General features: G+C 33.3%; 1 protein-coding gene across 1 annotated transcript in view; it reads left to right on the top strand.

The window, feature by feature from the left end:
* LOC117122484 (low-density lipoprotein receptor-related protein 2-like) overlaps positions 1 to 11384 on the top strand; it is a 36842-nt gene extending 25458 nt beyond the window's left edge. The window contains exons 5-10 of the mRNA XM_033268072.1: positions 44 to 168; positions 3729 to 3974; positions 4574 to 4675; positions 5133 to 5246; positions 9137 to 9236; positions 10462 to 11384. Coding sequence (XP_033123963.1) covers positions 44 to 168; positions 3729 to 3974; positions 4574 to 4675; positions 5133 to 5246; positions 9137 to 9236; positions 10462 to 10690 — 916 coding nt within the window. The 3' untranslated portion in view covers positions 10691 to 11384. The remainder of the gene's footprint in view (positions 1 to 43; positions 169 to 3728; positions 3975 to 4573; positions 4676 to 5132; positions 5247 to 9136; positions 9237 to 10461) is intronic.
* The last annotated feature ends 2020 nt before the right edge of the window (positions 11385 to 13404 follow it).

Raw genomic sequence — 13404 nt, 5'->3', positions numbered from 1 at the left:
TATATATACTGTTTAGCGTTTTCATTTGAAATTGTTGTAACAGATGGATATTCTGGAGTGATTCTGGAACTGACAGGATAGAGCGTGTCAATATGGACGGTTCTAATCGAAAGATCATCATAGGATCTGGTTTACAGGCACCATATGCCATCGCCGTCGATCCAGCAGGTAAGACACTAATTTAAGCATGAATCAAAATGAATTAATGCAATTTCAGATACACATGAAATTCAACAAATTACCAATCTAACTGGTCACTTATTAAAAAAAAAAATTAGCTTGACGCTTTTAAGTTACAGTTCGATTTGCCTTTTTTTTTAAATTGTTAATCAAATCATAATATTCTTTAGAACTACATAAAGTTATAATCTACATTCAAGTATCGAATACAATTTTTGGTATCGGGTGCCAGTTTTGTTTAAATTATTACAATACCTGGACTAGACCTCTATTGAATTTCATTCAATTTAAATTTTAAAAAATACTGAATTAATAATAATAATAATAATACATCAATACTAATAACAATATTAATAATAATCAAACATTTATAATGCACCAATTTCAAAAAGTTCATAGGCGCAGTTTACTCTTAGAGATTGTTTAATGTTTATTTATTTTATTTTAATTTTTTTGGTTATGCGGTGAAATAATTGTGGTGGTCGTTGTGGTGGTTATTATCATTATTATCATTATTATTATTTTTATTAATATTACTATTACTATTATAGGCTTTTCACAGTGTTTTTGTTCTCATTTTTTTCTTGCATATATTTTTCCTATCTTTTAGCACTGTTTTTTTCTAGCCGTCACTTTGGTCACTTCCCATGCTTAGAATGTTTCCGTGCTTTGCCGAAGCATATGCCATACGTCAAGGATGTGGCTCCTAATATTTAGTGTCAATCTATGGTGGGGTGTGCGTGTGAGGACCAATTAAAGTGTTTTAAGGTGATACAGCTGTCTACACCGGATATTTCAAAACCGGCCAGTTTACAGTGTTTTTAGTGTAATAGGGCCTATAACGTATACAGAATATTGTTAAGAAAGAAAATTTTCATGTAAAATCCAGATACACTACAATAATACACACATCTGCATAATGAAGAACATTAGATTTAAATTCAAAAACAAAAACTCCAGTATATTAGGCAGTATAGACACACGCTCCTGCTGGGAGCCTGTTTTTTTTGTTGTTGCTGCAACTTTTGATGGCAATCATATTCCAAGGTAAATGGTTGGCACATTTCCATTTTGAGCACCTTTTAATTTCAAATTAAATTTGTTTTTGGAGGACCGACAATCTATGGAGATATATTACGGAGATCACCTGAAAATCCTTTAGGCCTAGATGTGCTTATGTATTATCATAGTAGTAATTAAAGCCTAGCAATAGTTGGCGAACGACCACGCCAACTCTTTTTCGTCGGGGACCTCAGACACCGGGCAAATCCTGGCGCCACCCCTTTACTACTTAGTCTATGGATTTTCAAATATAAATCCTATAAAAAAAATTATCTTACTGGAAGAGAAAATGGGCCTAATAAATTAAAATTACAACTTTTACAACATTACTGCTGAAGTTAAGATTTTATTTTAGTGTTCACTGCTTTGAAAGAATAATATTGTCGGCTATATTCCAGAAAAAGTGAAAGGGAACCAAATGTTAATATGTAATTTAAGTAAATATATTGACTTTCCAATGTCGTGTATTACTTGTACTGTATAAATGTTATGTAGGCTATTACGTGCCTATTCAGTGCAGATTCTTCAGTGCCTGGCGAGGGTCTTACAACAGATTCTGCATAAGCATAGATAGGCCTAACTTCAAGTAAACGAGGCACAGGCCTAGACGGACTGCTGCGGGTTGCTGGACGCACAATCTAGGACTAGGCCCCAGATTACTGAAAAGACCTCCTTGTCTGACCTAGCCCAGGCTTAGTTAGAGGAGCCTAGACCTACGAAACGTCCATACTACTTAGACCAATCGTCTGAAAATGGACTCGATCGTCCCTCACCCGCCCGTAGCAGCAGCACAAGAGAAAACTAAGCTAAGTCTCAGCCTGCCTGCCTCGATAATTTACATTGGTCACAGAGTGTAGCGTGATGTTTTTTGGGAGACGGCATTAATTATACATGACGTCACCATATACAAGCCACTCCCCTCGGCCAAACCTGTTGTACTTAGCAACTACCTTCAGGAAGGTGTGTAAGCCAACTGATGGGTTTCACCACAGCTAAAGCTAGGACTTGTTTGGCGAATGAATTGGAGAAGTAAGATGCAGATTTCAGAATGTTTCTAGCATTTTCCAACCGTCTTACATCCGCTGTCTTAAAAAAAAAAATTGTGAAAAATATATAAAAAGTATTCTAAGTTACACAAATAATAATAATAATAATAATAATAATAATAATAATAATTTATTTTGTTTAATTTTATGTCATCAAACTCCAGCAATACACAACATATTGTTGCTGAGACCATCGTTACCAATTGGGATTTAATTCAACTAGGTGTGTTTGTATACTGCTTTGATTGAAAAGAATTTTAGAAAAATTATCCAAAGGACCAGGGACCAAGGATAGCCCTCGAAAGTCTAGAAGAAGACTTATTTCCAGTGGGGTCCTTCTCGTGGTGATTGGGCACTGCAGTACCGGGAGACAATCCCCTACTCTTTTCCGAAGAGTGTACTGCGTTCTTTAACGTGCACATGGGCTATATTGCACAAGGGACCAACTGTTTAAATGTCTCATCCGAAAGACGGTGCGCTATTGTAACTTGTATTTCAGCCCTCTAGCTGAAACACAAGGAGATGCAGCGATGGAAATTGAACCGGGGACCTAGAGATCTCCACGGTTCAGCGCAAACACAGTGGCTACCACTAGATTAGCCGACTGAGCTAAGCTAATAATAATAATAATAATAATATAATACAACAGCAGCAACAACAAGAGGGAGTTTTGAACTCAAGACTTCGGCTTCATTATTGCACCATAATACACCAACAACCGGGATCTAGTACGTCTGACTGTAGATATGACGCAACAGGGAGAGAGATTGTAACCTCAGATTATCTTGTTTGAAATGTATTTATATGTTTATACTGTTTATATTTATCATGGGTTTTTTTTATATTTTACTTTTATTTTTTTTTTGGGGGTGGTGGTTGTGTTTTTCTTTGTGTAATCCCTAGCTGATATTGACCCCTGACGGCATTTGAAGCAATTTAATTGAAATTGAATAGTATACAAAAAAAGAATGTTTATGAGTGCAATGGTAAGAAAGTTCCATGCGTTGAAAGATTGACTGTTCCATTCAACAGCGCATGTCGGAAAAGTACATTTTGCAATATAAGAGCCGAATTCCACACATATTTTCCGCAATTTTGAGGTAGTTTTCAAGATCATCTACAAAATGAAAATACATTTGTAAAGTTTAATCCTACGAAAACCAGTTATGTTAGCATGATTTTTGTTTAAATATATACAGCAGTTTGACCAAATTTTGTAAATGTATTTAATAAAATTTAATCATTAAAAGTAGGTTTCTCAATAGATAAGAGTAATAGCTGTAATTTATATAATTCAACAAAAAAAAAAGAAAAGTTACATTAATTAGCTAATTGTTTCTGCTTTTGTCGCGTTATTGCTTGTACATTTATATTGCTTTGAACTGAAATAAGAAATATGTATTAAATCAATACATTCTCTAAATGTTTAACATATTGCAGGTATATTATATTGGTGCGATTCAGATAACGAGACATTTGAAAAATCAGATTTGTTGGGTAATTTCCGAGAAACACTCAATGGCGTTTATGATACAGTTGGTAGTTGTTTTTCTATAGCGATACATGCCGAGTATTTATACTGGACAGACAATAAGGTTGGTCTGAAACGATTTAACCGATACAAGATTAGTGATGGTACAGAGTATGTAGACTTGAATCTGGGAACTAGAGGATTACATATTTACCGTAAGTAAAGCAGTAACAATGCCCCTCTAAATATAAAACACAACGTTTTTATTTGTTATAACATTAAATGAATATAATGGATTATTTATAATAAATAGGATACGTAGAGCACATAATATTGTTACAATGTATAATAATGATAAAATGTATGTCAGACTTATAATTTTAAAATGTAAGCAATTTTTAGTTTTATGTAAAACGAATTTTAAATAAAATTATTATTAATACTAATACTGTTATTATTATTATTATTATTATTATTATTATTATTATTATATAATTAATTCTTATTATTAATCTTATTATTAATACTACAGCTATTATTATTATTAATATTTTTATTATTATTAATTGTACTGTTATATAACATTTATTAAGGTTTAATGATTTAATATCTGTTTTGTAATTACTGGATGGAAGTGCTTTTCATACAAATGTTATATATTAGGTTTATTTGGAGACAAGGCCCTTCGATCAAGCTGTTTATTTGGTTGGCAATAATGAGGAAGAATAAGAATGTATATATTAGGCATTATGTTTTATGAACACATATTGCACTGTACTCATTTATTAAATTTGGTGTTAAACTATTATTTTAGAAGTGGATGAATGTGCTAGTACTCCTTGCCAAAACAACGGTACATGTAACTCGTTCCAATGCACTTGTCCGGAAGGATTTACAGGAACTCACTGTGAAGAAGGTACAGTATGGGTATGGTCGTTTGGCGCTGATTAATACACAATGAGTAAATAATTCTCACGACACTAGCATCTTGTGACAAAGATGGTTATATATGATGATGAAGATATCATCATTGTCATAATATATACCATTCTCATTATTGTCTGAGGTCACTGTAAGTACTGTATTGTATAATTTAGAAAGGATGACGATGTTGTGAATGGTAGCGAGAGTGATAGAAATAATATGTAGACCTATTTCAGAATATTACTATTACTATTATCTTATTACTAATAATAATATTATATGTTATGTGTTCTTTTTTGCTTGTTATTGTTCATATTATTTTTCATTATGTGGACATAAATAATATGTATGATTTATCTTCTTATATATTTTATGTAAATAATGTTATAATGAACATAAATTCATACCATACTGTAGTTACTATTTTTTTTTTTGAAATATTGTTTTAGAAGTGGATGAGTGTGCAAGTAGTCCTTGCCAAAACAACAGTACATGTTATGACTTATTTAACTCGTTCCAATGCACTTGTCCGGAAGGATTTACAGGAACTCTCTGTGGAGAAGGTATGGGTGATGCTCGTTGTAAATCCATATCCTTATTAGGCGCTGATTAAATGACAATATGAATGAATGATTGCCACGACGCTGGCATCTATGGTGACATAGGTGGTAATGATGGTCATTATAATTTTCATAACATATATCATTATCATTATTATCTCAAGTAACTGTAAGTGCTGTATTTTATTTATTCCACACTGGAATTCTGCCTCCGCTCTAAATGTTGCAGTGTTCAAACGTCATAATTGATTTCAATATTTGTATATCATTTTATTCACTTAGTCGACCAACATATACAACGTGACAATAAAATACAATAATATGTGAAAACAATAAACATTTAAATGCTAGATAGGGCTTGACTTAAGCAACAAAATGCATTACTATGACTTAGATGAACCAGTACACATTAAAATAACCATAAAAGTAGAGAGGTTGCGTGCTTTAGATATCAGTTTCAATCATTTTTCGTAGCATTAAAACATTTAGACGCCACTGATATTTGATGGAAAATCAGTGTTAATTAGTATGGGGAAATATGTTGTACTCTCCACCATTTTCTTCGAAACTAACGTGATTTGCTATAGGTGTCATATAATATAATATATTTTGGTCAAGCATAGTTTTACTGTAACTCGCTGAGAACACGAAAACCGATTGTACTTGACGAAAATTGACTGTGTTTGAAAGTTGCTTTTTTGGCGTTCCAAATAAGACCGCAAAATTGTACGTTGAATGTTGCTTCTTGGCGTTCCATATAACACCACAAAACGACGGAGACACGGTTACAGATTGCAAAAACACGCAGTTTCAATCATTTTTCGTAGCATTAAAACATTTAGAAAAACTACTAAAATGAGATGAAAAAGCAGTGTTAATTAGTATGGGGAAATATCTTGTACTTTCAACCATTTTCCTTGAAACTAACGTGATTTTCAATAGGTGTCATGCAATATCATATTTTTGGTCAAGCATAGTTCTACTGAATTCACTGGGAACACGAAAACCGATTGTGCTTGATAAAAATGACTGTGTTTCATTAAAGTTGCCTTATTGGCTTTCCAAATTAGACTGCAAATCTGTACGATGAATGCTGCTCCTTGGCGTTCCATATAACACAGCAAAACGACGGAGACACGGTTACAGACACAACATTATTGTTCGTAAGTCAACAATTTTATTTAGCCAATTGAAGCTGTCTTTAGCAAAAATTTGACGAAAATTGTAAAAAATCATTAGCCAAAAATAGCTGACAGGACATGGTGTCCAATATGTTTGAAAGTGGAGTCCGAACCAAGGGGCCGCGACTAGAGTCCAGCCGGGGCGGATCTAGAGATGTACAAGAGGAAGAGGGAGGCGATCGAGAAAACACTATTCTATGAGGTCCTACAGTATTTTATTCTTTCCCAAAAATGCCTAAAAATAAGCCTCTGGTGCATTTTTTAGAAAATCAATTATTTCTCTTTTTACTTTCCAAAAAAAAGGGGGCGGGGAGGTTTCCCCACCCCTGTCTCGATGATGGTACCAGAAAAATCTCTGGTAGGTTCAGGGAGGTGGGCAGGGGAGGGATAACGTTATTTGACAGGAAAATTAATATTTTTAGCATACCAATAAATGAGGTACTTAGAAAGTTTGCTGAATATACGCCTATTATCGCAAAAGTTGATAAAATTATGTAGGCTTAGCCTATACAATATTTTCTTTTTAGTTTTGAACGATATCGGGGGTGGGGATCTAGCGATAGTTTTACTAGACTACAGTATATTTAAAATTGGCTTGGGCCGCGATCGCCTGTCACCCGAAGAATTGTCACAGCGATAATCAAGAGCGTGCACGATCTAGGCCATAGGCTAGGCTAACCTTGCTTGCAAAATTACTCTCTCTACAACACAAGTACGTAAACCGTGTAACAAAGCGACCCACAGGTACATTATTAAATTATTTCACACATTCTTTAAATGTATTTTACGTATTTGAGAATAACACGAAATCACTGATTAAATTATTACTATCGATATTAGGATATAGGCCTACTGTTTCGCCTTCGAGTTTTAGTGGGAAAACACAAGCTAGTGGTACCTTCATATTAGTCTACGTCATACAGCCACTGCCCAGCATCTACCGCGTTAAAAAAACAATTACAATAAAAAAATAACTTGCGAGGCACGAATGACGTTTGCATCACCTACTCATACAACAACACAAATAAGCGTGTCATGGAGTTAGCGAAAAATGAAGCTCAAATGAAAAAGACGATGTATTGTAGCAAGTACTTAAAACTTTTTTTTAAATATTTTCCTAGACTTTAGCCAAAATCGCTAAAGCAGTTGATTTTTTTTACCAATCCGAAATAGTTTTCGCTCATGGCGATTAGGCGATCGGTTAGCGTGAGTCCAATCTCTGCGAAAAAGTAGGGGTATGCTAGTTGTAGTCAATCCGTATAATTTTATAAGGCGCTGAATAAATGGCAGAATAAATGAATGGTTATCATATATAATCTATAATAACTAAAGATGATAGATGATGATCATACTATTTATAAGGTTTATTATATTTTTTTCATTAACATTATCCTGAGTCACTTGGTACTGTATACAGTCATGACGATCGTGAATGATAACTCGGATAACGATTTGTTGACAATACATATACGTAGGCTTATTAATATTCGCTTGTCCGAGGATTGTCCGGAACTATCTGTGAAGAGGGTAGGCATAATATTAATGTCCGTTACTAGGTAAAATTTTAAATTTATAGATTATCAGAGCTTTCGAAGGTATCTCTCTGGGTATCTCTCTGGATCTACTACTCTGAATGGTTTAATCATACTGTAGACCTGACTCCTTCCAAACTACCCCTCCTCATCCATTGCGAAAGAAAGGTTCAGACAAATTCTGGCGCCACGACTGATTTTTTTTCCCATTTTATAGCGAATTGCTAAAAATCCCTGTGGAGCAAATGTTGAAGACAAAATGAAAAAAGATATACACAAAAAAAAAAATCGGCCTACTATAGTCACAAACAAAAGTTTGGCACTATCATGGACTTCTGTGAATCTAGCGAGCCCTTTTTTAGGGTCTCAAACGTGCTGAAAAATGGAATATCAATAAAACTTAACAACTGACCAATCAGAACAGGGCCAGTAATACGCGCGTGTTATACAAATACACGTGTTCCACCACTGATAATAGCTGGATTTCTCATCGGCCAATCATGGTACAGAAAAAAGTGAGGCCTCCGACGCATTTTTTGGCATTTTTATAAATAACAATTCTTGCAATACTTTTCAATAATAAATTTAAATTTAACGTAGGAATTTTTTCAAGCCATCTAACTACTAGACGCGACCGTTTATGCAGTTTTTAAAAGCGCGATTGAAGTCGCGTTGTTATGGTGACGTCGATCACTAACAACGCAAATAACTTTGCTGCGCTTTCTTAAACTGCATAAAAAGTCACATCAAGTAGATAGATGATAATAATCATTACGTTAAATTCAAATTTATTATTAAAAAAGTTTTTAACAATAATTTAAACAAATGCCAAAGGAAACTTGTATAAAATGTTACGTCACTTAGGCCCTCGGTGGCCTCACTAAAAGCAGCCAATGAGCAATCCAGTTATTATAGTTCCCACAAATGCACGTTTATTTTTTCGTACGTTTAAGCTACTGTTATGTGGGTTCTTGCAACAATATAAAAAAGGCAGTGATTAGCGGAAAATCTAATATCTTACGCAGTCACTTCAGCTCATAAATTGTACTTTTCATAATGTCCGGCGACTACAAAATTATACCTTGGCAATTCTACTTTAGGTCGCGACCCATATAGTTTGAATACCAGTTAGACAATGTTTTCTTCATAGACAATAATGTTAATCCCTTTCTGTTTTCAGATTACAAAAGTTCACCATCAGTCCATCTTTACCTTATAGCGTTAATAACTGTTTGTGCTCTTGTTCTAGTGATTTTACCAGCATTGATCTACTTCTGCAGGTAAATTTTTTGTATCTGGCCGAAATTAGGCTATTATAATGCCGTATTGTTATTTACTGTATGTATTAATAATTTCATTTAATTGCTATTTAAAGAAGTTGACGATTACGACTCAGATGATGACATTGGCGGTGGACATGATATCTTCAGCTTATTGCTTCTATTTTACAGTGATGAAAATGATTAATTTCTTCAAAGTAACGTCGTAGCTTTCACTTTTTTCGCTGGTTCTCTTTCTTATTTATTTACCTCTGTAATAATCGTCACTAGCATTAATATATGCATTTATATGGTACCTTATTAATTTGATTGCATGAATATATTCTATTCATAAAATTCAAATAAAATGTTGACCCTATTTAAAAAAATTATATTTAGGCCTAAATTTTATTTATTTTGCTATGTCAGCCCGATATATTTTTTAATGAGACGTAGTATCAGGCTTACAAGATAATCATCAACAAAACGCGTTGCCAATGACAACGAATTAAAAGCTATGGCTGAGAAAAGTGTGAGCACTCCATATTGTGTAGGCCCCTCTTTTAGCGATTATCTCATAAGAGACATCATCAAATTATTTTTCCAATCGAAAAAAAAAATTGCTTCAATTAATGGTGGCTTTCCGGCATCATGGTTTGAGGGCAGTAATAAAGCAATAGTTTCGTTTATACACTATCATTATTTATAAGGATACACAATAGGCAAAATGTTGTTTCTGAAAGTCACTGCTACTTCAACATAAATAAAAGCAATAAAGTATTTTTATACCAATATGTAAACAATACAAAAAGAAAGAACATTTCCAAATCTTTAAAACATTTAATTCTATTGCATTTCATTTCTATCAATCGTAAGAATCACCATTTTCACAAGTAACAATTTTCTAACACATTGCAAATGATTTTTTGTTAGGTTTCTTGAATGATTGTATGTTATTTTACCATCTTTCTTTTGTTATTGGCGTGTCATAGTGTATGCTTAAGCAAACGTTTCTTTTTTTTTTCCAGAGCCATTTTAACTATTGTAGCTCTGGTAATCCATTGTAATTTTTTTAAATTTTGGGAATACAATTGTTTATTGCTGCAAGGAATATGTATTTAATTTTTGTTTTATCAGGGTATTTAGAACAATCGACAATGTGTTGTGTTATTGACATAAAGAGAGAATGTTATTAATTGACAAGATATTTTTTTTAATTTAAAAAAATTTTTTTTTGGCATTTTAGGTTTTATTATTCTCAGAAGGACAAGAGAAATAAGATTACAAATGGAATGAACATGGATGACTATGTAACAACAATACCAACAACGGCAAATGCACTTGCTAATAGAGAGTTTGAATGCAGATTACCTGCAATTGAAGATAGACATGCAACGCCTGAATTGGAATCCCAGATGAGCGTTAATTTAGCCTATGGAGATTCACAAATATACATGTCAGTTGAGTCATTATAAACTTTGTAGCATACTTAGTCGTATGCTACAAAGAAGACAAATCAATATTTATTTTAGATATGATTGCTTGCGGACGTTATCCAGTTTGAAAAACAATGGGGTTTTTTTCTGCCTACACTTATTTTAGTTCATAAATACAATCAAAATGATTTTATGCTGTATTTGTATTTAACAATGTTTTTTTTTCTGCGTAAACTCATTTTAGTTCATAAATAAAATCAAAATGATATTATGCTGTATTTGTATTTAATATGAACTTGAATTAAGCCTAGGTGAAATTTACGTGTATTTAAGTTGATATTACTTTTAAGTTTTTCTATGTCATGTTCATTATTAAACATAAGGCAAACAATTTATACAAATAATATTGATAGCTTTTAGAAAAGCTAGGCACAAAATGTGTACATTAATTTAAAGAAATGTTGGCACTCTCCTCATTAAATTTAAAAAAAATATAGAGTTCGCCCTCCAATTTGAGATCACCTTTGGGACCTTGAAAGTTGAGGTAGTATCATCGGGAGGGGGTCTAGCATTGCGAGCGCAGTGAGTAACTAGGCTCGGGGCCAGCAGCCGAAGGCGCCGGAAAATTTGCTTAATTTTACGTGATATAAATTGAGAGGTTTCACCATGTTAATTTCTGAAACCTTTAAAAATTACAAAAAACAGGAAACATTAAAAAAAAAAAAAAAAAAAAGAAAAGAAAAAATAGCCTGAACGCAAGGAGTAAACAAGAAAATACATTTGGTGTGAGAGTTCACTCTTCCTTGGTTCCACAAACAAAGGATAATGATTTTATAATCATGAACCTCCTGTAAAAGCGTATTTATAAATAGGTCTTAAAAGCAGGCATGTTGTTCTGTTACCTACTGCAAGCATTTCCTTGGACTTGAGAAAGTGTTGGTCTGTTTGTCTTATCGGTTTTGTAATATTTTTTTCAATACTGTTGCTTAAGCCTATTTAATAGTTTGACGTAGCCTACGGTGCACCATCGCCGTGTCTAATTTTCAATTAGAATTGTTAAGTAGTTTGATTGTATTTGTTGACAAGAGGTAAATCATAAAAAAAACTTCGAAAGTGTTCGCGGTGGCTTATGAGACGTGCGATATCAAAAGCACTGATTACAGATGAACAAACGTGACCATATACTTATGAGAATTAGGTGAGACTTTTTTACACCTTGTTTAGCAAACTTGCCGCCCACAAAAATAATGATTTGGAATAAAAATGCAATTTAATTTTTTGAACAATTAGCGCATCCACCGCCACGAATAAACTAGAAATTTCAGAAAAAAGGCCTGTCTTTATTTTATTACGCCTGCCGCTCAAAAATAAGATCTGTATAATTTCTTCCTAGTTAGGCTTGTATAAATTTAAAGCATTGAACTCTGCCATTACGTTCGACGATAATATGTTAATTTTATTTCTGTCTGCAAAAAACATTCGCCAAATAAGAAATCAAAATTTTATTTTTATTTTTTCTTCAAACAATTTAAAAAAAAGTTCGCGAAACAAGTTATAACAAAAGTGGTCGCACATAGACTAAACTGTATTATACTAGGAAAGAGTTAATTTAAAATCTTCGCTAATTTTACCAAACAATACTGTAATAAATTGCAATGTTCATATTTGCTACCGCGATACGGGTAGTCAGAGAGTTACCATGATACCAACAAAATGTTTTTTATTTAAACTATAAGTATCACTGACAGTACGCACAACATATCATACATTATATATTTTTTTAATTACCTGATGAGTACCAGGAGTATGTTTCAACGGGCAACATTGCAAGCCATTAAAATTATGTGTTTGAAGACCAATATATTAAGTCGGGACGCATATAAAATAAATACGATTGATTCGTGTTAGAATAAGCTGTTCTCACCCATCTGGATACTGATGCACATGGTAGACCCGCGTTGCAATGGGAAACAGAGGATGTCAGTTAGTGGGACATTTTAGGACACATAACAATTAATTGTATAGGTTTTACGTCCTGGATTAGATTTATTTTGTTTGTTTGTAAAGGATTTACTTTATTATATACCGTTCTAATATTATTAATAAATACGCTGATAATAATGATAAATAAATGTTTCTTTATAAAAGAAGTAAAATGAATCGTTACAATTTATTTTGCCACATCATACATTGTGAAAAATAACAAATAGTAAATTTTGCAAAACCTGAAATCTGACAATAAATTCGATGATTTGTTTGGTTCGGTCAATGATATTTTGATGCATTTTTTGTTTGACTGACTGTTGTCTAGACAAAAGGTCGTCTTTGATAAATTTATAGTAAAAAATTGATTATAAGTTCATTTAGGCTAACATTTAGCCTCAGTGTTCAAATATTGTAGCATAATAACTCATTCCAAAAACTGAAATAAAAAAAAAAAAAAAAAATCGGTGACTTGTTTATACACGGTTGTTATACCGTGTGTAGTTGAACTAGGAGCCTAATCACACTGACTAAATTCGCCCTGGGCCGCTTAGCCACATGTCAGCTGACTAAAAACGACTGTTCCGTTTGCGGTTAGTATACTTTTGGTCGGCTTAGGGTCGCACGGCGAACGTCACATATCTTCCTTTTGCGTCCGGTTTTGTGGAAAATGTTATTTGTAAAGCCAGAAGAGTTGTTGTAAAAGCTCAATTGCCTTGCCTAGCCTGCGGAAAGCTTTTTCATAAAGCAGTAATTGGCCATAGGCAGTG

The sequence above is a fragment of the Anneissia japonica genome, unplaced genomic scaffold (assembly GCF_011630105.1).
Source record: "Anneissia japonica isolate Jap-2015-1 unplaced genomic scaffold, ASM1163010v1 scaffold4479_len244543_cov124, whole genome shotgun sequence".
In the NCBI taxonomy this organism is placed as follows: Eukaryota; Metazoa; Echinodermata; class Crinoidea; order Comatulida; family Comatulidae; genus Anneissia; species Anneissia japonica.
The sequence above is the reverse complement of the archived record's forward strand: the minus strand, read 5'-3'. Positions and strand labels throughout refer to the sequence as shown.